The following is a 25,346-nucleotide window of genomic DNA, read 5'->3' as shown; positions in this document are numbered from 1 at the left end:
GGTGGGGATCAGGGTCTGGGGGGCAGAGATCAGGGTCTGGGGGGGAAGCTGGGGGCAGGGTCGGGGGGGCAGAGATCGGGGTCTGGGGGGGAAGCTGGGGGGAGGGGCAGGGTCTGGGGAGCAGAGATCGGGGGGGGGCAGAGATCAGGGTCTGGGGGGGAAGCTGGGGGCAGGGTCGGGGGGGCAGAGATCGGGGCCTGGGGGGAAGCTGGGGGGAGGGGCAGGGTCTGGGGAGCAGAGATCGGGGGGGGGCAGAGATCAGGGTCGGGGGGGAAGCTGGGGGAGGGGCGGGGTCCGCGGGGGGGGAGCTCGGGGGGCGGGGTCTGGAGGGAAGCGGGGGGCGGAGACCAGGGGCTTGCGGCGCGGGCGGGGCCCAGCGCGCGGCGGCCGGGCTGCTCCACCCCCGAGCCCGGCGCGGACCCCTCCGTAAGCGACTCGCTAAGTTTGTCCTTCAGCGCAGCCCGTCCCGCGCGTCGCCCCTCACGTGGTACGTCTGCGGGGCGTTGCTGAGCGACAGGGCCCGCCCCAGGCCCAGCGCCGAGGCTCGGTGGCTACGCGCGTTTCGCCGGCGAGTCCGCGGGACCGGACCATGGAGGTCGGAAGCGACCGGAAGGTGCGAGCCCCCCCCCCGCGCGCCCCCGCCCCCGGGCCCCCGCCCGTGGCTCGTGGCGTGACGTGACCTTGTGTCTCCCCGCAGCGGCCGCGCGAGGAGCCGGCGGAGGGGTCGGGCCCGTCCGGGGAGGAGGATGACGGATACGTGCCCTACGTGCCGGTCAAGCAGCGGAAGCAGGAGATGGTGACGGCGGGGGCTGGGCCTGGGCCTGGGCCTGGGCCGGGGCCGGTGGGGGGGGAGGGGGCCGGTGTGGGTGCGGGGCGGGGCGGGGCGGGCTGGGTGTAGGGGGCCGGGGCCGGGGCCGGGGCCGGGGCCGGTGGGGGGGGAGGGGGCCGGTGTGGGTGGGGGCCGGGGCGGGGCGGGCTGGAGGGGAGGGGGCCGGTGTGGGTGTGGGCCGGGGCGGGGCGGGCTGGGGGGGGAGGGGCCCGGTGTGGGTGTGGGTGTGGGGCGGGCGGGGGGCCCGGGCTGCTTGGGGCGGGGCGGGAGGGGAGGGGCTGGTGTCGTCTTCCCCCCCCCCCCCCCCCGTTGCCGTGGTGCTCCTGGCCCCAGTCCCGGCTTGTGAGCACTCTGCCTCTGGGCATGGGCCCCGGGGGCTGCCCACAAGAGGTGGGGCTGGTAGGTTTAATTCCACTCCCCGAGCAGAGCCCCTGTGGCCCTGGGCAGCTCACTGGGGCTGTCATGGGGACAGCATCATGGTCCCCCAGGGCAGATTGCAGGGGGCCCTGTGGGTGGATAAAGGGGGGGTCTCTTCCCCCCAAGACTGACGTTCCTCTCCTCGCTGGCGAGGGCACAACGGGGCCCGTGAGCTCCGTCTCCTGTAGCGGGGCCCTTGTGGCTGCTGCGTGCTCTGACTGCTCTGTGTTCCCGCAGCTGCAGAAGCTGCTGCAGATGCGCAGGAAGGGGGTGCTGGAGGAGGAGCAGCGGGACAGTAGCAGTGAGCACCGGGGTGATGAAGATGATATTCCTCTGGGGCCCCAGTCCAACATCAGCCTCCTGGACCAGCACCAGCACCTTAAAGAGAAGGCGGAAGGTAGGGCCGGCAGGAGGAGGAGGGGGTCCCTTAGGGGTGGCTTGTGGCCAGGGAGTAATCTGCGGGCAGCACATAACTCCCTTTCTCGACCCTCCACAGCGCGCAAGGAGTCAGCCAAGGAGAAGCAGCTGAAGGAGGAGGAAAAGATCCTGGAGAGCGTGGCAGAGGGTCGAGGTGGGTCGTGCTGGGATTGAGGGCTGCGGGGGAAGTGGAGTTGGCTGTGAGGTGACATTCACTCTCGTTCCCTGCCTGTTGCTGGCGAAGTGACAGAGGGAAAAGGTGACGGTGCTCATGCTGTCCTCATATGGAAACCCAGCCAACTGGTGTGGGGTTCAACAGTCCCAGCCTCTCCCTAGCTCCTGCTGCTCTCCCTGGAGAGAGCGAGTCATGCAGTTCGGTGTTGCTGACCCAGCGGGGCCCCACATGCACAGAGAGGGACAATTCTCTGCCACTTCACTCCTGTTCTGGCTCCCCCAAACGTCCTTTGTCCTGACTGCCTCACTGCTAAACCTCTAGTCAAAGCCACGTGCCCAGCTGACCTTGGCCTAGCTCTCAAGAGCTGGCACTGATCCTCCGGTCTCTGTTTTTGTGCAGCTTTGATGTCTGTGAAGGAGATGGCAAAGGGCATCACCTATGACGATCCGATTAAAACCAGGTGCGCTCCATGGGGATATATTGGCTGTCGGATTGCAGCGGCTTTGTGCAAGCTGAAAGAAACTCGAGGCGGTGTGAACTAGTGGCTTGAGTCCTCGACTGGGCATTGGGAGCCTTGGTTTTATTTTTGGAACTGGCAGCTGTGTGCTTCGACGAGCCATTTCCTCTGTCCCTCACTTTCTCCATCTGTAAAATTCGGGTGGTGACACTGATTTCTTTTGTAGCAGGCTGTGAGGTCCCTGGCTGACAGTGCTATAGAAGAGCTAGGTATTGTCACTTACTGCCCTGCCGTGCACACGGGGGATCCTTCTGGTTCATAGTGGTAGCAAATGCTCCTGCAGACTGCTAGCCTTGGGCTAAGTGCTGAGCCTTAGGGGGAGCCCCAGTGAAGGAAGCCGGAACCGAATCTCCCCACGTACCAGCGCCATGGAACCTGCCTTCTCTGCTGGAGCCAGCTTTAGAGGTTCCCCCCGGGCCTTAGTTGTGGCCCTGAAGATGCATGGCCACGGAATTGCCTCCGAATTCCCTCTCACTGCGTACTTGTGCTCCACACTGACCTGTCATTTCAAAATGGCTAGGCCATGCGATTCCAGAGCGAATCTCTAAAGTGTGACTGATGAATCTGCAGAGAGCCTGAAAGCGTAGCTCGGAGAGTTCTGACCTGCCCCAGTCAGTTCATTCGGGTTCCCATGGACTCCACAGTTCTTTGGCTGTGAAAGCTGGCATTTTCCCAAGATGCCCTGGGATTCACCCTTCTGCTGTAGCCAGGTGCCCAGCATGGTGTGGTACTGTTTACTGTGTGTATTATGGTAACACACAGGGGGCTCGGTTGTGGCTCAGGGCCCCATTGTGCTAGGCTCTGCCCACAAACAAGTTTTTGTGTCTGTTGGGCCCTGCTTGCAGCTGTTCCTTGCTCCGCAGCCATCCTCAGCTGTGCGCACTGTTCCATGGGTCAGAGCAGCAGGGCTGGGGACTCGGAGTGAGAGCTGGGGCCCGGTCTCCAGCTGGGGAATTGGGAAGGCAGACGCGTGTGCTGGCGAGCTAGGCAGCCTAGAGAGCAACGCAGCACCTGAGGCCTAGATAGGCCCCACAGGGGGTATAACAGAAACATGGCCATGGGAAATACTCCTCAATAACTTGTACCCTGAGCCTCACTGGGAGCGAAGGATATTCCAGCCTTGGCCATGGAATTAGGGGTTGATGCTGCAGAGTGGAGCAGTTGCTTCCATTGTACCCCAGCGCACATGGGAGCCAGAGTGCCAGACGGTACCTGGCCATTCTGCTGGGTGGCTGACAGTTCAGTTACTCTGCTCTGGAAGTGGGCCCTGTGGGTGGGCTCTGTCCCCTCTTCATGGATGGCCGCAGCTTTTGCATTAGTGCCATTGGAGCCTGGAATCGTGGGGGGCTTGGGGCTCTGTCTGGGGGATCAGTGAGTACGCAGCTGGGCCAGTCCGCCAGCTGCCTGCCCAAGCAAAGCAGTGTTGAGCTCTGGGTGCGTCAGTGAGTGCAGCTCAGTCAGTTTGGTTTTCCTGTTCCTTGATGAACCTCCACCCCTGCCCTCTCCGCAGCTGGAAGGCGCCGCATTACATCCTGGGCATGTCGGAGGCACGGCACGACCGGGTGCGCAGAAAGTACCACATCCTGGTGGAGGGCGAGGGCATCCCCCCACCCATCAAGAGCTTCAAGGAAATGAAGTTCCCGGCAGGTGACTTGGGGGCAGGGAGGAGTTGTTGGGGGGAGGCACCTTGGTGTGTAGTACCTGGAGGTCATAGATCCAATTCAGGGATCACAACCAGGCCCTCCCCGAGCTGCCGGTCTGGAGGCAGGGCCTGGGGGGGTGGGGAGGGGAGGAGGTGGCACTGATGAAACAAATGCTATTGGCAACTGGATGGAGGGGAGGTGGGTCACAGCCCTATGTCCGACCACTCTTGTGCTACTAACACCCCTCTCCCCGCACATTCTGTTCGCAGCTATCCTGAGGGGCCTGAAGAAAAAGGGAATCCAGCAGCCGACTCCCATCCAGATCCAGGGCATCCCCACCATGTGAGTGCTGCCTTCCCCAGCTCTGGGAGCGTGGCCAGCAGGGTGAGACGGACACCCTGCCCCGGTGATACACCGTCCGCCTCCTCCCTGGCAGGACACAGCCCTGGCTGGGAACGCGCAGGGGCTGGCGCAGGGCTCCTCACTGCTTTGGAGTCTCTTCCCGCTGACCCGTTCCCCGTGTCTCCTGCAGCCTGTCCGGCAGGGATATGATCGGCATCGCATTCACTGGCTCAGGGAAAACTCTGGTGTTCACGCTCCCCGTCATCATGTTCTGCCTGGAGCAGGAGAAACGGCTGCCATTCTCCAAGAGAGAGGGACCCTATGGGCTCATCATCTGCCCCTCTGTAAGTGTGCTTGGCTCACGCGGGCAGGTCTGAGCCAGGGGCTTGCGGGGCGTTGTTGGATCGGGCGTCAGCCAGGAGAGGCGGGCGCAGTGGGGGATAATGGACTCTGCTCTCTCTGTAGAGGCAGGTCTGAGCCAGGGGCTTGCGGGGCGATGTTGGATCGAGCGTCAGCCAGGAGAGGCGGGCGCAGTGGGGGATAATGGACTCTCCTCTCTCTGTAGAGGCAGGTCTGAGCCAGGGGCTTGCGGAGTGATGTTGGATCAGGCGTCAGCCAGGAGAGGCGGGCGTAGTGGGGGATAATGGACTCTCCTCTCTCTGTAGAGGCAGGTCTGAGCCAGGGGCTTGCGGGGCGATGTTGGATCGGGCGTCAGCCAGGAGAGGCGGGCGTAGTGGGGGATAATGGACTCTGCTCTCTCTGTAGAGGCAGGTCTGAGCCAGGGGCTTGCGGGGCGTTGTTGGATCGGGCGTCAGCCAGGAGAGGCGGGCGCAGTGGGGGATAATGGACTCTGCTCTCTCTGTAGAGGCAGGTCTGAGCCAGGGGCTTGCGGGGCGTTGTTGGATCGGGCGTCAGCCAGGAGCGGCGGGCGCAGTGGGGGATAATGGACTCTGCTCTCTCTGTAGAGGCAGGTCTGAGCCAGGGGCTTGCGGGGCGATGTTGGATCGGGCGTCAGCCAGGAGAGGCGGGCGCAGTGGGGGATAATGGACTCTCCTCTCTCTGTAGAGGCAGGTCTGAGCCAGGGGCTTGCGGGGTGATGTTGGATCGGCGTCAGCCAGGAGAGGCGGGCGTAGTGGGGGATAATGGACTCTGCTCTCTCTGTAGAGGCAGGTCTGAGCCAGGGGCTTGCGGGCGTTGTTGGATCGGCGTCAGCCAGGAGAGGCGGGCGTAGTGGGGGATAATGGACTCTCCTCTCTCTGTAGAGGCAGGTCTGAGCCAGGGGCTTGCGGGGCGATGTTGGATCGGGCGTCAGCCAGGAGAGGCGGGCGCAGTGGGGGATAATGGACTCTGCTCTCTCTGTAGAGGCAGGTCTGAGCCAGGGGCTTGCGGGGCGATGTTGGATCGGGCGTCAGCCAGGAGAGGCGGGCGCAGTGGGGGATAATGGACTCTGCTCTCTCTGTAGAGGCAGGTCTGAGCCAGGGGCTTGCGGGGCGATGTTGGATCGAGCGTCAGCCAGGAGAGGCGGGCGTAGTGGGGGATAATGGACTCTCCTCTCTCTGTAGAGGCAGGTCTGAGCCAGGGGCTTGCGGGGCGATGTTGGATCGGGCGTTAGCCAGAAGAGGCGGGCGCAGTGGGGGATAATGGACTCTGTTCTCTCTGTAGAGGGAGCTGGCCAGGCAGACCCACGGCATCCTTGAGTACTACTGCCACCTGCTGCACGAGGACGGCCTGCCCCTGCTGCGCTGCGCCCTCTGCATCGGCGGCATGTCCGTCAAGGAGCAGATGGAGACGATCAAACAGTAAGTCCTGCTCCGGAGACCTGCGGGCTGTACTCTTCCCTCCCTGTGTGGGCACCCCCAGGAGGATTGTATGCAGCAGCCTGTCTCACTGGGCACTGCATCTCCTCAGGCCTGCTTGGGTGCCAGGGTTCTGAGCCTGCAGCCTCGGGACCCTGCAGCAGGGGATCGGTCTTAGGCGAAGGTGAGAAGGCTGGGGTGGGGGCTGGGCAGGGTGCCTGCCAGCAGCATGAGGCTGAGGGATGCGGTGTGGGGTGCTGGGTCCCTGGCAAGGTGGGCAGATCGCGGGGCCCTTCCTCTCCTACAGCCAGATTGTGCAGGAGCCCTCATGCCTGCCTGCCCTGCCCTGCAGCGGTGTGCATATGATGGTGGCTACCCCGGGCCGCCTCATGGACCTGCTGCAGAAGAAGATGGTGAGCCTGGACATCTGTCGCTACCTGGCCCTGGATGAGGCCGACAGGATGATCGACATGGGCTTCGAAGGAGACATCCGCACCATCTTCTCTTACTTCAAGGTAGCTGGTGGGTAGGGGAGGTGTGGGTGCAGGGCAGCTGGTGCCCTGAAGGGTTTAATTCCCTTGTTCCCAGTCCCTGGCCTGGCCCACTCAGGAGCCTGGAGGTGCATGTTGCCAGCACAACTCCCCACCTGCCCGGGGAACGCTGCGCCCAGCTCCTGGCCCGGGCCTCACTGGCTGCTGTGGAGCGCGAGGGTCCTGGCTGGCAGGGCTAACGGCTTCCTTGTCAGGTCCCAGCTGCTCCTGCCCCGGCCTGCCTCTTGCAGCTTATCACTGTGGGTAACAGCTCTGGCCTCCCAGCTTGGCACTGTACTTCTGCCCTGTCTCATGCCTGCTGTCCCATGTGCCCCTCAGTTGGGGCTCTGGTCGCACCGTGTGTTGCCCCAGCCCTGCTGGCACAAAGCTGTTCTCCAAGGGCCGCTGTGTAGGGAGTCTGGGGTGCCTGCCAGCACCCACTGGCTGTTGCTGAGATCAGCTCACCCCATTCGTTGTACTGGCTGAATGGCCATGCTAACCTCCCTGCCCTTGGCTCTCGGTCCAGGGCCAGAGGCAGACCCTTCTCTTCAGTGCCACCATGCCCAAGAAGATCCAGAACTTTGCCAAGAGTGCCCTGGTGAAGCCCATCACCATCAATGTGGGGCGAGCTGGAGCTGCCAGCCTGGATGTCATACAGGTGAGCTCCCGAATGCCCTGTGCTGGACCCCAGCGTGGCTGGGTCCCGGTGGCCCTGCCAGAATCCACTGTCTGCCAGAGGGGTTTGCTCTGGGCCCTGCGATCTGTGCCTCCCAGACAGTCCCGGCCCTGTGCGTATTCTCCCAGCTCCTGCCCCTCTTTGACTGGAGCCCTGTGTTTGTGCGCAGGAAGTGGAGTACGTGAAGGAGGAAGCCAAGATGGTTTACCTGCTTGAGTGCCTGCAGAAGACCCCGCCGCCCGTGAGTACGGCACACCAGCTGCCCCAGCAGCTTGTCGGGGGAGGGAGGGACTGTAGCTGCTCCTTGTGATGGAATGCAGCCCTGATGCAGGCCAGCTCTTCCTGGCCCTGTGCCCCACCACAGGGTAGGGGACGAACGAGATCGTGCCAAGGTGGTTCGGGGTCCACAGCACTCCATGCTGTGCCCAGGCTCTCAGCTGCAAACCTTCCAGCCAGTGGTTCCGCTGTGACGGCGCTGGTCAGTCCTGTGGAGCGTGGGGGTCTCTGTGCTGATGCTGGCCCTCTGGCAGGTGCTGATCTTTGCGGAGAAGAAGGCTGACGTTGACGCGATCCACGAGTACCTGCTGCTCAAGGGCGTGGAAGCGGTGGCCATACACGGAGGGAAAGGTCAGTGAGAGCTGCTCCTGTGCCCCGGGTCACACGGGTAGCCATCCCAGCATGCACTGCTTTGAGGATCCCAGGCTGAGCACAGGGTGAAAGCCTCAATCAGATTGGCTGTGTTTGATGCCAGTCAGGTGCATCCCCAGGGGATTGGTAGCCAGGGCCCTGAAGCGCTGGTGCAGGGGCTGGAAAAGTCTTGGATGGGAGGTGTAAGCAGCTTGTCACCAAGAAGGATGCTGGTGACTGGACCCCTGCGGATGGATCCTTCCCCGTGCAAAGGCTCCCCCAGAGCGGGGTGTTCAACAGCCTGGCTGGCACAGGCTCCCCCAGAGAAAGTTAGATCAGGCCTTGTCAGAGGAAGTCATTTCCCAGCTGTGAGGGTCATAGGGCTTTTAGCAGGGGAGCTGATGGACTCTCCATTGCTTGGAGTCTGGAAGGTGAGACTAGATGGCTTAAAAAGTTACGCTTGAATCCAGCTTCTGGGGGAAATCCCCCAGCCTGCATGCCTGGAGTGTTGGGTTGTATGGTCATTGCGGTCCTTTCTGGCCATGGACTCTGAATTGCCCTGTTCCCCTACCTCCCCATGGCCCATGAAGGGGGTGAGTTGCATGCATGGCCCTCAGCGTGCTCAGAACCCTGCCCCTCTGCATTAAGATAATGACTAATCCAGTCTCAGGTTTCAGGGCTTCAACTGGTCACCTGTGGGGGTCAGGCAGGAGATTTTTCTGTTGGTGCACAATTGCCTAGATGTACTCTGGGGTTTTCTCACCTTCCTCTGGGGTGCCAGGGATCGGCCACAGCTGGAGACAGGGCACCTCCCAGGTGGACCAGACTGGTGGGTCTTGCTGACATGCTCAGGGTTTGAGCTCGAGAGGGAATTTCTCTCTAGGTCAGATTGGCTGGGAACCAAGGGCTTCTTCACCTTCCTCTGCAGCGTGGGGCATGGCCTGCCACCTGGGCAAATCTCACCAAGTCACTTCCCAGCTGCTGCAGGGGCCTCGGGCGCTGCTGACACCTCGCTGTCTCCTCTTCTCCGCCTGTGGCTCACAGCTGAGTCTTAAAGCATTTCAGTCCTCGGAGCACTCGTCCTTGGGCTCCATAGAGGGGTGTCTGTGAAATGCTCTGGCCTGTGAGACGCAGGAGGACAGACCAGATGACCCAATGGTCCCTTCTCTGAAACTCTGCAGCGCCAGCTTGACAACGAGAACCTCTTCTCTCGGTGCAATGCCTTCCTGTCAGATGCTTGCATGGGTGGGGTCAGAGCTCAGCCTTTTTCCCGGTGCTGCTTTCTCACGGATCGTTTTACCATCTTGCCCATCGTTTAGTTGTGTTCTCCAGGGGCCCAGCTCACCCTACCCACATGTGCACCAGCTACAGGAGAGCTCATAGCTAGCTCTCTGGGCCTTGCAGCTGCGCTGGTCTCCAGGCCGGGCCGCTCGCTAGCCTGCAACCTTGGTGCTTTCTTGGGCACCCTGCCCCCGTGACAGCTCACTCCATGGTCTCATGCTGGGAGCATGCCGTGGAATCCAGCTGACTGTCCCAAGGGGAGCTGGGGAGCAGGAGGCAGATGCAGGCGGGGCCTGGCAGGGCAGGGGTAGGAAGGCAAAGCATTAGGCCCCTGGCAGCAGAAATGGTGCAGCCCAGAGTGTGAGAGGGCAGGATGGGATCCCCGCTCAAAGCTAGCAGTTCTGGCTCTCAGCAGATTCAAGCAGGTAGTGCTGCACTAGCCTAGCCTCTGTTCGCATTCCCCAGCCGGTTGCCACAGCCCTACGGGTAGAAACGTAGTGGCTTTGAACGAAAGCAGGGGCTGTGGGGCCCTGAGATGGCTTCTGAGGAATGCCTGTAGGGCAGTGCTGGGAAGGGACTAGGCAGTCCACTTCCCAGGCCTCTGCTGTGAATCTGGCCCCAGCTCCCTAATGTGACGAGCTGTTCTGGACTCAGCTCCATGTGCCATGGGCCACGGCCAGGCAGGTCACCACACCAGGGGCAGGACCGAGGAGATGAGTGAGCCTTCCTCGGACCAGCTGCTCTCTTGGGCCCCCATGGAACCCTGCAGTGGTTTCTGACCCACAGGGCCCCCTGCCTCTGGCGCATGGGGGAGAGGTCTGGCTAGTACTTGGCATATCGCTCTGTCCATGCCCCTAGTCTGAGGTGGGTTTAGGGGCGGGTCCCTGAGCTGGCAGAGCTGGGCCCGCGCTAACCCTCTGTGCGGGCCCTTCCAGACCAGGAGGAGCGGACAAAGGCCATCGAGGCATTCCGGGACGGGAAGAAGGACGTCCTGGTTGCTACCGACGTAGCCTCCAAGGGCTTGGATTTCCCAGCCATCCAGCACGTCATCAACTACGACATGCCAGAGGAGATCGAGAACTACGGTAGGGCAGAGGGCCCAAGGACAGGGGGAGGGAGGTGAGCCAGGCAGAGGTGTTTCCCACACAAAATTCTCTGTTGTTCGCACGTTCTAGGGCACTCACCTTTACGCAGTTCCTAGGGCTCCAGGTGAAAGGCCCAGGGCTCTACCCCTCCGTGGGCTCTGTGCAAACCCCTTTCCCTGTGGGCTCAGGGCTTAATCTTTTGCGGGTTTACAGGGTCTTTTACCAGTGAAAGAGCCTCTCACAGTAATATCCTACTTAACCTCTATTTATTAACAATCACCAACACAATGCACATGCTACACATACAATGCTTGCCACTCCCAATAAGACAGAAGAACTTTTCTTGATGGCCAGTCAGGATCAGGTCCATCTCGGGGCCTCCTGTTTCTGCACGGTGTCATTGGCAGTGTTGAGGTCTGGCAGCTCTGATCTTTGGGGCTGTGTCCTGGAGTTGTTCCCAAAGAACATCCTTTTGGACCCCAGTTTATATAGTGAAACTTGAGTCCTGCTTAGCTGTACCTTAACCAATCATTTTACTAACCAATTCTAACAAGTTGAAACAAAAATCTCTAACCAATCCTACCCCACCACCTAAATTAATTTACACAGAGCAAAATTAATTACGTAGCAGGCAGAAACAATCGAAGAACCAGACAGAGATCATACAGACAAACAGTAGGGAAGTGGGGACCATAATGATAAAACAAGAAGAAATGGGGATTTCACAATCCCAACTATTGAGAAGTGATTTCTTGCCAGGCAGACGCCATCAAACTAAGTTTTCTTTAACCATCTTAAGATCTGTTTCTTTATCTGGTGATGAGGGTACTATTAGGCCAGGATCTCCCTTTTAACAGCCTGATATGACATTGCTTTAATGTAATTTAGATGGAAAGTGAGGATGTGACTCCTGCTTCTTAGCTCATGGCTGCTGCTCTCTTAATCTGGCTGCAGACAAAGGCCTTAGGCTTTAGGCCTTGCAATATGGCTACAGACGAAGGCCTTACAGAGGGTGAACCAGGCAGATTGCTTTGCTCTGTTCAGGGATGGGAGGACAGGTCCTTGGGCCTGTCCCTGCAGTGGCTGGTCTCCTTGGGAAAGGCAGCATCCTTGGGGTGGGAAGTTCCCCCGTCTGGGTGCTCAGCTGGATTCCTGCCTGGCTCTCTGCGGTCAGTGGCCTGGGTCTGACTCTCTGTTTCTCCCCATAGTTCACCGAATTGGGCGTACGGGCCGCTCGGGGAACACCGGCATCGCCACCACCTTCATCAACAAGGCCTGTGGTGAGGGGCACGCGGGAGCTGGGCTGTGGCTGGCTGCTGTGCCCTTTGGGTTTGCAGCAGTTGGGCTGAGCTGGGCCAGGAGTGTCTCTGCCCTCCCCTGGGAGCTTGCCCCTGGGCTGGGCTCAGCACTTAAAGGGGAAACCTCAAGGAACACCCACGTGTTGCAGGGAGTGGGCTGGGGCTCCCTAGGGGGCGCTCCCTAGCACAGGCCCCATGCGGCCCACGGAGCAGGGCAGGTGACTCAGTAGAGCGGGCTGCTGTCCCTCAGACAGTGCTGCCCCAATGCCCGTGCTTGGGGGTGCTGTGCTGCCCTGTGGGGTTTGCTGGCGCTTACGGACTCCTTTTGTCCCCAGCTTGGCTGATTCTCCCCCCCCCCCCCCCCCCGCGCGCGTGCAGTCTCAACAGAGCATTGCCCCCTGTTCTGCTGTGGTGCCCAGATCCAGTGGGCCCTTGTGGGGGGGGCAGAGCTGCCCCAGGCCAGGCTCGGTTCTCATGTTCCTCTCTGCCCCAGATGAGTCCGTGCTCATGGACTTGAAGGCGCTGCTGTTGGAGGCCAAGCAGAAGGTGCCCCCGGTGCTGCAGGTGCTGCACTGTGGGGACGAGACCATGCTGGATATTGGAGGTGAGGGGTCGGTGGCTCCCAGCTGCCCTAGGGGGCGGGGGGGTGCCACAGCACTGCTGCCTGCGTGGTGGTGCAGACGTGGGGGGGCAGGGCACTCTGGACCCCTGCACTGCCTGGCTGGCAGGCCACTCTTTGGGCAAAGCAGCCAGAGCTGGCACGTCCAGGCCCCGGTGCTCCCGTTGGTTGGAGCGCTAGTCTGGGTCTCGAGAGGTCAGTTCCCTGCTCTGCCATGGTCTGGGGCTCAGCTCCCCATGTGATGGGCTGGCCCTGCCTCTGCAGGGTGCTGGGCTGGGGCTGCTTCCCCCTGTGCTGTAGGGTCTGCACACTGTCCCCACCCCACCCCCGGCAAGCTGCCTCTGACCCCACTCCCTCCATTGCAGGCGAGAGGGGCTGTGCCTTCTGTGGGGGCCTGGGCCACCGCATCACCGACTGCCCCAAGCTGGAAGCCATGCAGACCAAGCAAGTCAGCAACATCGGCCGCAAGGACTACCTGGCACACAGCTCCATGGACTTCTAGCCCAGGCCCCTGGCTGCGCTACTGCCTATGGTGTGTGCTTGCTGGGCCAGGCAGGAGAGTTCCCCGAGCCCAGCAGCCTTGGCAGCTGGCCCCGCTTCTTCCCAAGAGTATGTGGGGCCGGCCCTTCTGCAAGCAGGTCCATGTCCCTTCCCTCTGGGCTCAGGCATGTCGTAAGGTGCCGTGTTGTGTGGGCCGTGGTCAGTGCTGCTCAGCCAGGCCCCGTGGTTCCCTGCTCGGAGAGGAAGCATCAGCGCTATGCTGCAATGGCCCATTACGTCAGCCAGTGTCAACATGCAGGCATCGGGCCCCCAGCCTCTCGCAGGCTCTGCAAAGACCCTGAGCACAGGGGAGCCATGGCCAGAAGCAGGAGCCGTCACGCGGGGCTGGGCCCAGTGGCACCTGCCGACGGCCTGGGGTTCTGAGGGGCGGCTGTGCTGGCCCCTGGGTGGTGGCTCACCGCACGCAAGTTGCTCTGGGCTGGAAGGGCCCTGAGGCATGGCTGACCCTCGGCTGCGGGCCAGCCCGGTGTCGTCGCTGGCTACGGAGGAGCTGGGCAGCGGGGCCCCGTCTCCAGGCTTGACTGTCTGAACCCAGCAACCCCATGCAGGCTGCTGCTGCCTCTGCCATGCTCATTCTGCCCCACTGGTCTCCCTGGGGGACGTTGCTCCCCCGCGCTGCCTGCCCCTCACCCCACACACCACAAAGGGGAAGTTAGTGAGAAAGGAAGTCTCCCCGCGCACTCACTCCGCTGCAGCGGCCACCACTCCCCATTACCGGCACCGCTGCCTTCTGCACGCAGCCCTGCCAGGCCGGCTGGGCCCATGGAGACCCCTGTGAAGGCCGGGATCCTCTATGTCCAGCACTTGAAATTTGGAAAGGTAAAGGGGGAGGGGCTGAGAGTGCTGGGCACAGGAGTGCAGGGAGAGGGGGGGTTGGTCTTCAGGCCCAACAAAGCCAAGCGGGAGTGGCCCCTGGTCACCGCCCCACGACTGACCATGCTGTGTCTGATCTCAACCCCTGCTGGCCCCAAGGCACCAACTCCAGGCTTTGGGGTAGGGGGGCTCACCCAGGCAGCCCCCCGTGTTCCTCAGCCACGCCTGTCCCAGCTATAAGCTGTGTCGTGAGAGTAACTCTCGCTGAAATGTTAATAAACAGACTGAAAACAAAATCCAGAGCTTTGGGGGGTGGGGAGTTTGAACAGGGAGTCCCCCTTGCTATGTGCTGGGGGGAGTGGGGCACTGTCTGCGGGGGGAGGCTTGGGGCCCCTGCCTCTATGCCAACAGAACTAGGGGTTGTGATTGCTGCAGGGAACTATGGGAGATACAGCTGGCGGGAGACAAAGGGGTCACCTTGCCCTCTGCCCCTTTGCGCTGTCTCTGGGGAAGGGCTGGCTGCTGCCGTGGGTTCCTGGGGGCTTGGTGCTGACTGCTGTCTGAGGCTGGGGCAGGTGGGTCATGCTGGGCGCAGGAGCAGGGGCAGATTTCAGGTCAGGTCCCCAGAAGTCTCATTCTCCAATGAGTGGCTGCAGGGATCCCACCTGGGCAGCTTCACCAATGTGCCTTGGCCCTGCTGAGGCACTGGGGACTCGGAGTAAGAGCAGGCCTTGGGGGGGGCGCATAGTGGCTACCGGGGGGACTGTGGGCACAGCTTCCCCCAGACCAAGTTCCGGGCTTTGGGAGCCGGGAGTCCTCTCTGCAAGGCAGAATCTGAGCTGTGTGGCAGGATTGCCATGTGCTTGGTTGCCCAGGCCCATGCGGGGTTTGTCCTTGGCCCCTCCCCGGGGGAGGGCTGGGGCTGTGGAATATGCAGCGAGCTCCCTGGTTGTCTGGGAAGGCAGGTCCCAGGAATACGCCTGCCCCATGGAGCACTGTGGGGAGGTTTGGGACAGGCTGGGGCATGTCGCAGGAACGCTGCACTGCCCCAGCCTGGCCCTTCGGCTCTGAGAGCATGCAGCGCCTTGAAGGTAACGGCAGAGGCAGGGCCCTGACTGGGCAGCTTTGGCTGGGCCCCTGTCTGTGCTAACTGGTGATGGGCCCCTCAGCTGTGCTCTCTGCCCCCACCCCAGCTGTGCCCAGTAGGGTGCCCCACATGCCTGAGCTGAACAAAGAGCGGGAAAAGTCCCCCCTTTGGGAACGGGGGGGACTCTGTGTGCACATGGGAACTGCTTGCATGGGTATAGACACCCGTGGGAGGGGGGCTAAGCCCCTTCCCACCCCAGAAAAGTGTAGGGTTTGCATGATTAAAAGCAAGGCTGCTTTGGGGACAGCTCATTCTATTACAATGAGCAAACACAGTTTGGCTGGGAACCAAATTCCTCCCTGGGGGGCCGCTGCTGTTTTGTTTTATATGTAGTGCACTCCCCCCCGCCCACTTTGAAAAAAGCACTCTGCTCCCCTGCTGGGCCGGTATTTATGGCCTGGTGGGTGCTGCGAGCCAGGCTCACCTGCCTTTATCCCTTAGTCTCTGCTGGGCCAGGCCCATGGACCCAGCTGCTGCCACACTGTTCTGTCCCACACCCCTGGGGGTGGGGGTGCTCCCTCTCTCTCTTCCCTGCTGTGCTCTGGCAGGCCAGGTGCTGGCTGAGGCAGACCCTCCCCAGGGAGGATGTGGCTGTTGCTGGCTCCGGGGCCTGGGCTCATGCAGCAGATGTGGGGCAGCTATCGAGAAAACAAATGGCTCAAAATGGCTTAATTTGCATCAAGCTCTGCGCTAAAAACAGCCCCAGCAGCCCAGCTCGGTCCAGGGCCAAGTTGTAGCTCTGGAGAGGGCGGCTAGTGGGTACAGCAGGGAGCCCAGAATCAGGACTTGGGGCCTATCCCACCCCATTGCTGGCTCGCTGCATGGCCCTGCCTGGGTCGGGGAAGCCAATCTGGCTGTGCTGGGGGTGGCTGTCCTGGCTAGCCACTAGGCTGAGGCTCGGAAGCCTGTGGAATTGCCTCTTCCCTCACATCCCGCCCCTTGGTGCTCATGACCCTGAGGCTCCAGGTACCTGCCGGAGGAGCATCAGCTCCTCATGCAGAGTAAGATCAGGGTGTCTTTGCGGGAGTGGGCCGTCCTCCTGCACCTAGGGTCTGGGAAGGCGCCAGATGTCAGCAGGGCACGTGCCCAGTGGGCCCTCCCCGAACCCTTCTGTCTCCTGCAGATTACTTCACTCAGGACAGAGAAATCACGTGCGCAGCTACCAGCTGGGGATTAAGGGACTAGGTGGTAATAACTGAAAAGGGACAGGCCTAGCATGGATCGTAAGGTGACTGAGAGTCCCCGGTGTGATGCAGCTGTGCAAAAGGCTGCTGTCGCTCTGGGTGTATTAACAGCAGACAGGAGGTGACTGTCCCACCCGGCGGGGCCGCGTGAGGCTGGAGCGGTGTCCAGTTGTGGGAGCCGCACTCGAGGGAAGATGTGGACAAATTGGAGAGACCAGAGAGAGCAGAGCAACAAACATGGTGGAAGGTTTAGAAAATCTGCCCTGTGAGGAACGATTTAAAAAACTGGGCGTGTTTAGTTCAGAGAAAAGCAACCGAGGGGCACCAATCTGGGGAGGGCTTTTCTAAAGGGTGCTGTCTGCTGAGGCAGGGTGAGGAGCAATGGGCTTCAGACTGAGGGTAGGTAGCAGGAGAAACTGCCTGAGTCTCCGGGTAGGTCAGCGCTGGGCCAAGTGGCCAGGCCAGGATGTGGCATTCCCGGCGTGGGAGAGTTTTAAGACCATTTTGGACAAACCCATCGGGGGGGCCCAGTTGATTGAGTCCAGCCCCGGTGCGGAGGCCTGGACTTGTGGCCCTCTGGCAGTCCCCTCCAGCCCCTCATCTCTGTCGGCCCCACCCTGTTCTCTGCCACCTCCCGTGGGCACCAGGGGCCATTTGCATTGCTTTGTGGGCAAATAGGGCTGTGCCAGGAGCCCCTGGGGTGAGTCGTGCCCTATCTGCCCCCCAGAAGTCCTGGAGGAAGGTGTGGGCCCAGCTCTTTGCCAACAGCCCCTGTGGCATTGCCCGGCTGGAGACATGCGAAGTGCGAAACGACGGCTCTGGTCCAGAGAAGGCATCCCTGCGGAGGTGTGAGCGCCGGGTCATTCGGCTCGCAGACTGCGTCTCTGTGGGGCCCGCGGACGCCCACAGCTGCCCCAAGGGCATGGCTGCCTTCTCCCTGAACACCATGGAGAAGAGCTACATGCTGGCAGCCGAGCAGCGGGACGGGTGGATAGCACAGCTCAGCCAGCTGGCCTTCCAGGTACTGTCCCCACCAGCCCTGGGTACCGCTCCTCAGCACCGGGGCTGACCCACCTAGGCTCCCTGGGCAGCACCAGGAGACCCAGGGGGAGGGGGTCTGATGGGGTGGGGCTGCCATAAACCAAAGCAACACCCCTGCGCTGGCATGGCTCCATTGACAATGACCTCCCAGATGCCATCATGGCCTCGCCTGCACTGCCTCCTCCCCCTGGGTGCTGGCATGGCCCTGCCAACCCCACCCACTCCCCCTGGCTGCTGGTATGGCCCCTGTGTCACGGAGTCCCCGGGCGATGCTCTGGAACGGCTCCCCAAGAAGCCAGGCAGGACTCTGGGGAAATCTCCTCTCCGGGAGCAGCCTGTCTGCAGGACACACAGCTCACCCGGCTTCCCCCTTCCTGGGTCTGACCTCGGAGCATTCAGCCTCCTCTGCCCCTCCATGCGCTTTCCCACAGCGAGTCCGCTCAGGCAGGGTCCTGGGGAAGCCAGAGGGTCCTGCCCCCCAACTCCACAGTCAGACGTGACTCTCAGCCAGCCAGTAAAACAGAAGGTTTATTCGACCACAGGAACATGGTCTGAAATAGAGCTTGTAGGTGCAGAGAACCGGACCCCTCAGCTGGGTCCATTTTGGGGGCAGTGAGCCAGACAACCCTGTCTGCACTTCACTCCATGTCCCCAGCCAGCCCCAAACTGAAACTCCCCCCAACCCCTCCTCCTCTGGTCTTTGTCTCTTTCCTGGGCCAGGAGGTCACCGGATTCCTTTGTTCTCCAACCCTTTAGCTCTCACCTTGCAGGGAGGAAGGGCCCAGGCCATTAGTGGCCAGGAAACAGGGTGTCGGCCATTCTCTGTGTCCAGACCCCTGCACACACCTGCCCTCTAGGGCTCTGCAATGATCATACACCCTTACCCCACCACCTAGATACTTAAGAACTGCATAGGGGAAACTGAGGCATCCCCACACTATTCAGAGGAAACATTAAGAACAGTCCCACTTCGTCTCATCTCCCCCCCCTTCGAGATCGAACTGAGCAGGGTCGCTTTAGCCAGTGACCTGGGGAAGTTCGAAGCCACCAGCGTTCCCATGGATGCCCCAGCATCTCTCCCATTCCTTGGTGGGGAGTTACACCAGGCCCTTCCAGTTTCACGCCCTCCCTTAGGTCAGGGGTGGTCGATAGCACTCGCAGGCCGCATGTGGGAAGGTTTATGCGGCCCGTGCCCTTTGGCTACCCCAAAACCCCAGGGGGTCAAACTGGGATCGGGTCTTCTCCCCAACAAGCTGGCCCAACACAGCCACTTGGTTATTGGACTGTTTAACTTTCTTAACAGCTTTCACTCCATCTGAGGCCTTCTCAAAGCTATCCACACTGGATCCTTCAACAGGACAGTCAGTGGATCCATTCACAACAGAAAATTTCTGGCTGTTAGGAACTGAAACTTTCTTGATTAAATCACTTTCGCACCCTTCAGTTGCAGTGAACTGCTTGCAAAGACTCCATGAGGATTCCTTTCCCCAGGGCTTTTCTATGCAACAATTCACCCCTCACAGAAATTCTGCCCTTACCCTCTTCACCTAGGGCTTGCTCTAGAGGAACACTTTCCTGAGCAACAACAGACTCTTTCTGGGTCTCCCTTACATCCAGAATCACCTCTGGCCCATCCGGCAGATTCCTACACAATCCCCTTTCAGGCAAACTCACAGACTTCCTAGATAAAAGGTCAGAAGCATTCGCCTTCCCTTTGCCACACACAAGTTCAGGAATCTTTTCCTTCTTGCGACAAGTTTCCACACCCTCAGTAGGTAACACAATCACATCACCTTTCTGCTCTCCTTGTGCCCTGGCTAGGATCTCACCCTGATTAGACAGAGTTGCGACACCCTTTCCCAGCCACACACTAGCAACAGGCAAAATACAAGCACCAGAATTGTCTGGGCTCTGGGGTTTTACATAGACCCTGACTGGATGCGACCTATTTACAGGGCCATTCTCCCGAGCAGACACAAACTTAGGGCCATTCCCTTCCTGGGCTTTAGCTGAATCCAGAACCAACTCTGAGACAACTGCACGACCCTCAACCATCACAGGCTGAAAGGCCCCTTCTGTCTGCTCCACCGACAAAGAAGAGCCGGACACACTTTCTCCTTTCCCAGACCCACAGCTTGGGATCTAATTCCCCTGGTCCCAGCACACAAGGCTGGTCACAGACAACTGCTTGGAGATCAGGGTAGTTCCCTCCATAGGCAAGTCAATACCCCTGACAGACACAGGCACGTTTCCTTCCCTGTCACAATTCTCCACACAGCTAACAGGTAAGGTCCAGGGACACTCATCTTCCACTCTCCTCACCTTCCCACCCTGCTGACGAGACAAAGCCATCAGATCACAAGGCTGCCTAGGCTCATCCAGACTTTTCTTACCATGCACCTTGCCACTCCCCACAGATCCCCTGCCCTGCCTGTGTCTCCCCCCACTCAGCTGGGGTCTCAGCTCCCACTGTGCTCAGCGCTGCCCTTGCTGTCCCAGTTGGGGTAGGCAGCGAGCTCGCTGCTTTCCTCACTGCATCAGAGCCAGCCTGAGCCCCCTCTCTGGTGTGCAGGGGGGCGGGGAGCCCCAGGGGTCTGGTTACAGGCAGGCAGGTAGCCTGAGCCTAGCCGCTCCTCCCTGCTGCCAGCCAGGTCATCTGCATTTTCACTGACCATTTCCCTCTCCACCAATTGGTTCCCTGGATTCAAATTCAAACCCTTGGCAGTTACCGGAGCAGGGTCTGGATCCTGCCCCAAAGAGACACAGTTGCCCCATAACAGGGTCTCGCAGCTGGTGTCCTGGAGCACCCCAACGACCAGCCAGCCCCACCCCTCCTGGGTCTGCACAGGGATCTGGGCCATAGGCAGAGCGAGGGGCTTCATCCCTGGGACCCTCACCCAGCTCACACAGCCCCTCAGCATCTGAGGCTGCACCAGCCAGGGCCTGACAACAGTTCTCTCCGTCCCAGGATCTCGCCGTCCCAGGAATGTCTCCCCATTGACCATCCCCTTTCGCTCCCACTGGGGGTCCGAGGAGCCCAACCCCCGGAGACTCCACCGAGACATATAGGTTGGGGTCAGGAGTGGGAGCCTGTCCACCACCCCACCCATCTGGCTGACGGAGTCTATGGCCTTGGGACCCAGCAAGGGAGCTAGACACCGGGGCTTTTCCGCAGGGTCCCCCTGGTTCAGATCTCCAGCCTGCTCAAAGGCAGTGAGGTGGGCATCCACATCCCCCCCCCCTCCCCTTAACCAGGGGCAGCAGTTTAGTCTCAAGGTTCCCTGCGGAACTGGCCCCCCGGGGTCTATCCCCACTCACCCCTGGGAGGTCCCCTAGGCCGCTCCGCTCCCCCACCGCCAGTTCATGCTGCTGCTGCTTCTGCAGCTCTTTCTCGGGCTCTCGCTGTCTCTCTCAGTCCTCTTGCTCTCTCGGACTCAGCTCCAATCCCGTCCGTCTCCGATCCCCCGATGGGGAACCCGATCGTGAAGACCCTCATCTGGTCAGGGACAGGAGTCTTGGCGATGCCTGGCTACCACTCCAGCTGCTCCCAGATCCTGCTATAGCCCCATTTGGGGTCAGAAATCTGTTCCTTAGAGCGGTCATCCTCCTCCAGCTGCACGATTAACTGTTTTGGTGAACTTTCCAATGCTCAACCCTCTCTTTCTGCACAGGGTTACAATGTCCTTCCTAAGGAGACGGTGACAGGCCATCACTCCGCTCTTCCCAAGTTGTTGTGGACTCACAGGCCTGTGTGCTCTCAGCTCCCCATGTTTTCCAGGGAGAACCCCTAGGGTGCCAGCCCTTCTCGAGGTCACCACCTCTTGCCAGGGTCGAGCTGCAGACTTCTCCGCCCCTGGGACTGCTCGCTGCAATCCCCAAGGGAACCCTGTTACTGCAAAAGTCCTTCTCTCTCCCAGGGCCAAGCCGCAGGCTCCTCCGCCCCTGAGACTCCTCACCGCAGTCCCCAGGGGGACCCCATTACTACACAGTCCTTCTCGCTGGTCACACATTCCCAGGGGTTAACCACCCCCTGAAACCGTCTCTCTCTGAATCTTCAGCACGCCTGGTCCCCATCAATCCCCCTTCGTTTTACTGCTCCCCAGTCACTTACTGCAGGAAGTGCCGTCCATGGGGTGCAGTAGATCCCACCTCTGCCACCAGTTGTCACGGAGTCCCTGGGTGATGCTCTGGAACTGCTCCCTGCGAAGCCAGGCAGGACTCTGGGGAAGTCTCCTCTCTGGGAGCAGCCTGTCTGCAGGACACAAAGCTCACACAGCTTCCACCTTCCTGGGTCTGACCTCGGAGCATTCAGCCTCCTCTGCCCCTCTGTGCACTTCCCCCAGCGAGTCTGCCCAGGCGGGGTCTTGGGGAACCCAGAGGGTCCTGCACCCCAGCTCCGCAGTCAGATATGACTCTCAGCCAGCCAGTAAAACGGAAGGTTTATTAGACGACAGGAACATGGTCTAAAACAGAGCTTGCAGGTGCAGAGAACAGGACCCCTCAGCTGGGTCCATTTTGGGGGGCAGTGAGCCAGACAACTGCGTCTGCACTTCACTCCATGTCCCAGCCAGCCCCAAACTGAAACTCTCTCCAGCCCCTCCTCCTCTGGGCTTTGTCCCTTTCCCGGGCCAGGAGGTCACCTGAGTCCTTTGTTCTCCAACCCTTTAGTTCTCACCTTGCCGGGGCGGGGAAGGGCCCAGGCCATCAGTGGCCAGGAAACAGGGTGTCGGCCATTCTCTGTGTCCAGACCCCTGCATACACCTGCCCTCTAGGGCTCTGCAATGATCACACACCCTTACCCCACCACCTAGATACTTAAGAACTGCCTAGGGGAAACTGAGGCATCCCCACATTATTCAGAGGAAACATTAAGAACAGTCCCACTTTGTCACATGCTGCCCCTCCCCCTGGGTGCTGGCATGGCCCCTGGCCCCTCCCCTGGGTGCTGGCATGGCCTCTGCCCCAGGGGATCTGAGTTGGCTGCACCCTGTTGCCCATATTTGGGTGCCAGGAGGGTGCAGCCCCTGTGTCCATGGGCGGGGAAGGGCAGGTGCCCTGGGGGGCTGCAGCTGCTCTGCTCTCTGCTTTCAGTGCACTAAGGAGCCAGCACCTGGCAGCACCAGGGACCCCCCTGGACCTGATCTCCACGTGGAGGAAAACACCCTCTACTCATCCTGGCAGGACTGTACGTACAGCCGGGCACCGTGTGGGTCAGGCACAGGGACCCCAGGCGACGGGGAGGGGCAGGGACCAGAGGATCCCACCCAGTTGGCTGGAGGGAGGCTGGAATTGGGGGCCTTGGAATGGAGGGGGAGGGTCTTCCTGCGTGGGGTGCTTGGGGAGAGCAGAATGGCTGGAAATGTGGCTGGGGGCCGCTTGGGGCCGGGCAGTGGCTTTGGTGGGGGGATGCAGTGGGGCCGGGCAGTGAGGGGGGAAATGCAGTGGGACTGGGCAGTGACTCAGGCAGGCAGGAAGGGGAACGCAGTGGGGCCGGGCAGTGACTCTGGTGAACAGAGGGGAACACAGTGGGGCCAGGCAGTGACTCTGACAGGCGGGAAGGGGGATGCAGTCGGGCCAGGCAGTGGCTTGGGCAGAAGGTGGGATGCACTGGGGCCGGGCAGTGACTCGTGTGTGGGTTTGTTTCCCTGCAGTGAACGAGTTCCTGGTGCTGGTGCACAAGACGGATGCCTCCGCCAGGTGCGGCCTGAGTGGGCACTACCTGCTGGCCGCCTTGCCCAAGGGACTTGTGCTGAAGACCCCCCAGTCCCGCCAGTCCCTCCTCACCTGGCCCTACCCCTTCCTGCGCAAATTCGGCCACGACAAGGTACTGGGCTGCCTCCCGCAGGGGCCACCTCTGCCCTTGCAGTGCCAGGGGCCGCAGGAGCACCGGGGCAGGCCCAGCCCTGCCGTCTGCCTGCTCCAAGCCTGCGTGGGCCCCTTGGGGAGACCCGAGCTCTCCGGGCAGGCGTCCATGGCCCAGCACCCCAGGTAACGCTGCTTTCTGCTCCCTGCAGGCCCTGTTCTCCTTCGAGGCAGGCCGCCGCTGCGACTCGGGCGAGGGCATCTTCATCTTGGCCACCAGCCGGGCCGCTGAGCTGTGCAACCTCGTCTCCGCAGCCATCGCCCGCCAGAGCAGCAGCCTCCTGGGCAGGAGCAGCCCCCAAGCGCCGGAGCCTCTGGGCTCCAGGCAGGGAATGGAGCCCAGGCTGCGGAGCTCCCAGAGCCTGGAGGAAGCGCTGCCCCCCTGGGCCCTGGAGGGTGCAGGGAGGCCGTCCCTCCCTGCGGGGCTTTGTCCAGAGAGCGGACAGGCCCTGCCCTGCACCCTGGAGTTGGGGGGCTGTGCAGGGGCAGGAGCTGAGACCCCCATCGTCTATGCCTCCATCCACAGAGGCCTGCAGCCCCCGCTCGAGCCCTGGGGAGAGGCCAAGGTGGAGCAGGGAGTGGCCAGGGCGTTCTGCGGGCAGGGACTCCGGGTTTCGGAGCATCTCTACGAGAACCTCTACACCCTGGGCCGCTCCTGCTCCGTGGAGGGGGAGGGGTCCTCACTCCTGGGCTCCAGGGGCTCCCCGGAAGGGAGCAGCACCAACATGGCCCCCATCTACGACAACAGCTGCATGGTGTCCAAGCGCTGGAGCAGCCCCCTGGCTCCCAGCACGGGGCCCAGCCCCTCCCTCGAGGCCCAGTACAGGCGGCTGCTGGACCAGGAGGGGCAGGAGTGGGGCGAGGAGGAGGAGGAGGGGGAGGAAGATGCTCTAGTCAGCTCCCTCCCGCAGGCCACAGTTAACAGTGGCTTCAGGAAGCTAGTCACCCTCCTAAGCCAAGAGGTAGCCCCCAAGGTGCCTGGCAAGAGCTCCAGCAGCCTGGACAAGGCCTAGCCCCCCTGCTGGGCAGCTGTGGGCACAGGCTGGCGGTGAGGGGGGCACGCAGCCTGCATCTCCCCCTACGCTCAGATTCACCCTAGCCCTGAGCACACAGCTGGGTCAGCCAAGGGCAGCCCCAGCTCTCCCCTGCCCTGCCTGAGCCCGAACCCCGGGAGAGAAGGCTGGCCCAGGACTCCTGGGTTACTCAGGCAGGTGCCTGGGTGAGGCTCAGTCATTCCAGTGGGATGGTGGCTGCTCCCAAGCCTGGCATAGGCTGACTCTGCCCTTGGCACCTGGGCCCCTCCGCAGGGACAGGGACAGATTCTGCACAGGCCTGGCCTGGCCTTCCCCTTCGAAGGTGTGGGAGGGAGGGGTGGAGCCAGCGTGTGCTGAGGGCATGCCAGGGCTGGGGTGGCTGGGTCTAGGTTGCATGAACGGGCTGTGCCCGGTGGGTGATGGGGAGAGGTAACCCTGCCGGGAGGGTGGGTCACATGGCAGCTGCCTGGCACAGGCTCCCCAGAGGTGCTCAAAGGGCAGGGGAAGGTCTGAGCGTGGCTGGGGGCAACGCTGGCTGCTGCAGTCAGGGGAGGCAGCCGGGGCTCCCTGTTCTCATCGCTCCGCTGCCCCGCAGCTGGCAGCCAGGGTGCTCCAGGCGGGCTAGGAGCAGGCAGGCGGTGCTGGCGCTAACGCTGCAGTGGAGCGTGGCCACCTGGGGCAGCCCAATGGCCCGCCCTGCCCCGCCCCGGGTCCTGTCTGCTTCCGCTTCCGAGGGAGTGAACAGAACAGGGTGAGTGTGAGCAATTCGCACCCTGGACTCCAGCCCCAGGTGCTGGCAGTCAGAGGTTAGGGACACCTGGAGTGTGGGGTTTGGTCCCTGCCCATCCTGGCTAACAGCCTTTGATGGACCTGTCCTCCAGGAACTTACCTAGTTCTTTTTTCAACCCTGGTATAGTTTTGGCCTTCACAACATCCTCTGGCAAAGAGTTCCCCAGGCTGACTATGCGTTGTGTGAATAAGCACTTCCTTTTGTTTGTTTTAAACCTGCTGCCTGTTAATTTCCTTGGGTATCCCCTGGTTCTTGTGTTATGAGAAGTAAATAACACTTCCCTAGTCACTCTCTCCACCCTAGCCATGATTTACAGACCTCTCTCATCTCCCCCTGAGTCGTCTCTTTTCCAAGCTGAGCAGTCCCAGTCTTATTAACCTCTCCCATGGCAGCTATTCCAGTTCCACAGAGGAGGTGTCCTGGGTGCCTCTGGCTGGCTCCTTGCAGAGGATGGGCCCCGGCCTTCAGCTGCCAGGATACAGAGTTTCGGCCATTGTCTGGGCCCAGGCAGCATGACCCCTGCCCTCTGTGCAAGGATCACACACCCTTGTCCCAGCACCGAGATACTTGTGCAACACAGAGGGGAAACTGAGGCACACACCATGTTTATACAAAACATTAAAAAAGCTTCCCCTTTGTCACAGGAGGGCATTTCTGGGGGC

The 25,346-nt window shown here is 61.3% G+C and overlaps 2 protein-coding genes across 5 annotated transcripts; both read left to right on the top strand.

Moving 5' to 3' along the window:
- Nucleotides 1-352: 352 nt before the first annotated feature.
- Nucleotides 353-13,922, top strand: DDX41 (DEAD-box helicase 41). 4 transcript variants are annotated; one of them, XM_037906869.2, is made up of 17 exons: nucleotides 353-613; nucleotides 698-796; nucleotides 1,484-1,643; nucleotides 1,743-1,817; nucleotides 2,238-2,298; nucleotides 3,866-4,002; nucleotides 4,268-4,340; nucleotides 4,531-4,684; nucleotides 6,003-6,139; nucleotides 6,489-6,651; nucleotides 7,193-7,324; nucleotides 7,512-7,583; nucleotides 7,873-7,969; nucleotides 10,186-10,335; nucleotides 11,544-11,615; nucleotides 12,127-12,237; nucleotides 12,618-13,922. In XM_037906869.2, the coding sequence occupies exons 1-17, from the start codon at nucleotides 590-592 to the stop codon at nucleotides 12,752-12,754; spliced, it is 1,854 nt and encodes a 617-aa protein (XP_037762797.1). In that variant the 5' UTR covers nucleotides 353-589; the 3' UTR covers nucleotides 12,755-13,922. The 4 variants fall into 4 exon arrangements, with proteins under 4 accessions (XP_037762797.1, XP_037762796.1, XP_043377172.1 ...); XM_037906868.2 differs by having other exon boundaries at nucleotides 432-613; nucleotides 6,444-6,651; XM_043521237.1 differs by lacking the exon at nucleotides 10,186-10,335 and having other exon boundaries at nucleotides 460-613.
- Nucleotides 13,500-25,319, top strand: DOK3 (docking protein 3). The gene is made up of 5 exons (XM_037906871.2): nucleotides 13,500-13,632; nucleotides 16,685-16,978; nucleotides 22,090-22,183; nucleotides 22,650-22,822; nucleotides 23,013-25,319. Exons 1-5 carry the CDS (start codon nucleotides 13,576-13,578, stop codon nucleotides 23,871-23,873), a joined length of 1,479 nt encoding a protein of 492 aa, XP_037762799.1. The 5' UTR covers nucleotides 13,500-13,575; the 3' UTR covers nucleotides 23,874-25,319.
- The last annotated feature ends 27 nt before the right edge of the window (nucleotides 25,320-25,346 follow it).

Source organism: Chelonia mydas, chromosome 8 (genome assembly GCF_015237465.2).
Source record: "Chelonia mydas isolate rCheMyd1 chromosome 8, rCheMyd1.pri.v2, whole genome shotgun sequence".
Classification (NCBI taxonomy): domain Eukaryota; kingdom Metazoa; phylum Chordata; order Testudines; family Cheloniidae; genus Chelonia; species Chelonia mydas.
This window is presented reverse-complemented; position numbering and strand designations above follow the sequence as displayed.

Excerpts from the sequence above, each read along its gene's own strand:
- DDX41 (XM_037906868.2), top strand. The coding sequence starts at position 590 with ATGGAGGTCGGAAGCGACCGGAAG. Across the intron at positions 6,652-7,192 it reads CCATCTTCTCTTACTTCAAG|GGCCAGAGGCAGACCCTTCT; the intron begins GTAGCTGGTGGG and ends CTCTCGGTCCAG. Across the intron at positions 7,325-7,511 it reads CCAGCCTGGATGTCATACAG|GAAGTGGAGTACGTGAAGGA; the intron begins GTGAGCTCCCGA and ends GTTTGTGCGCAG.
- DOK3 (XM_037906871.2), top strand. The coding sequence starts at position 13,576 with ATGGAGACCCCTGTGAAGGCCGGGATCCTCTATGTCCAGCACTTGAAA. Across the intron at positions 13,633-16,684 it reads AGCACTTGAAATTTGGAAAG|AAGTCCTGGAGGAAGGTGTG; the intron begins GTAAAGGGGGAG and ends TCTGCCCCCCAG. Across the intron at positions 22,823-23,012 it reads GCAAATTCGGCCACGACAAG|GCCCTGTTCTCCTTCGAGGC; the intron begins GTACTGGGCTGC and ends TGCTCCCTGCAG.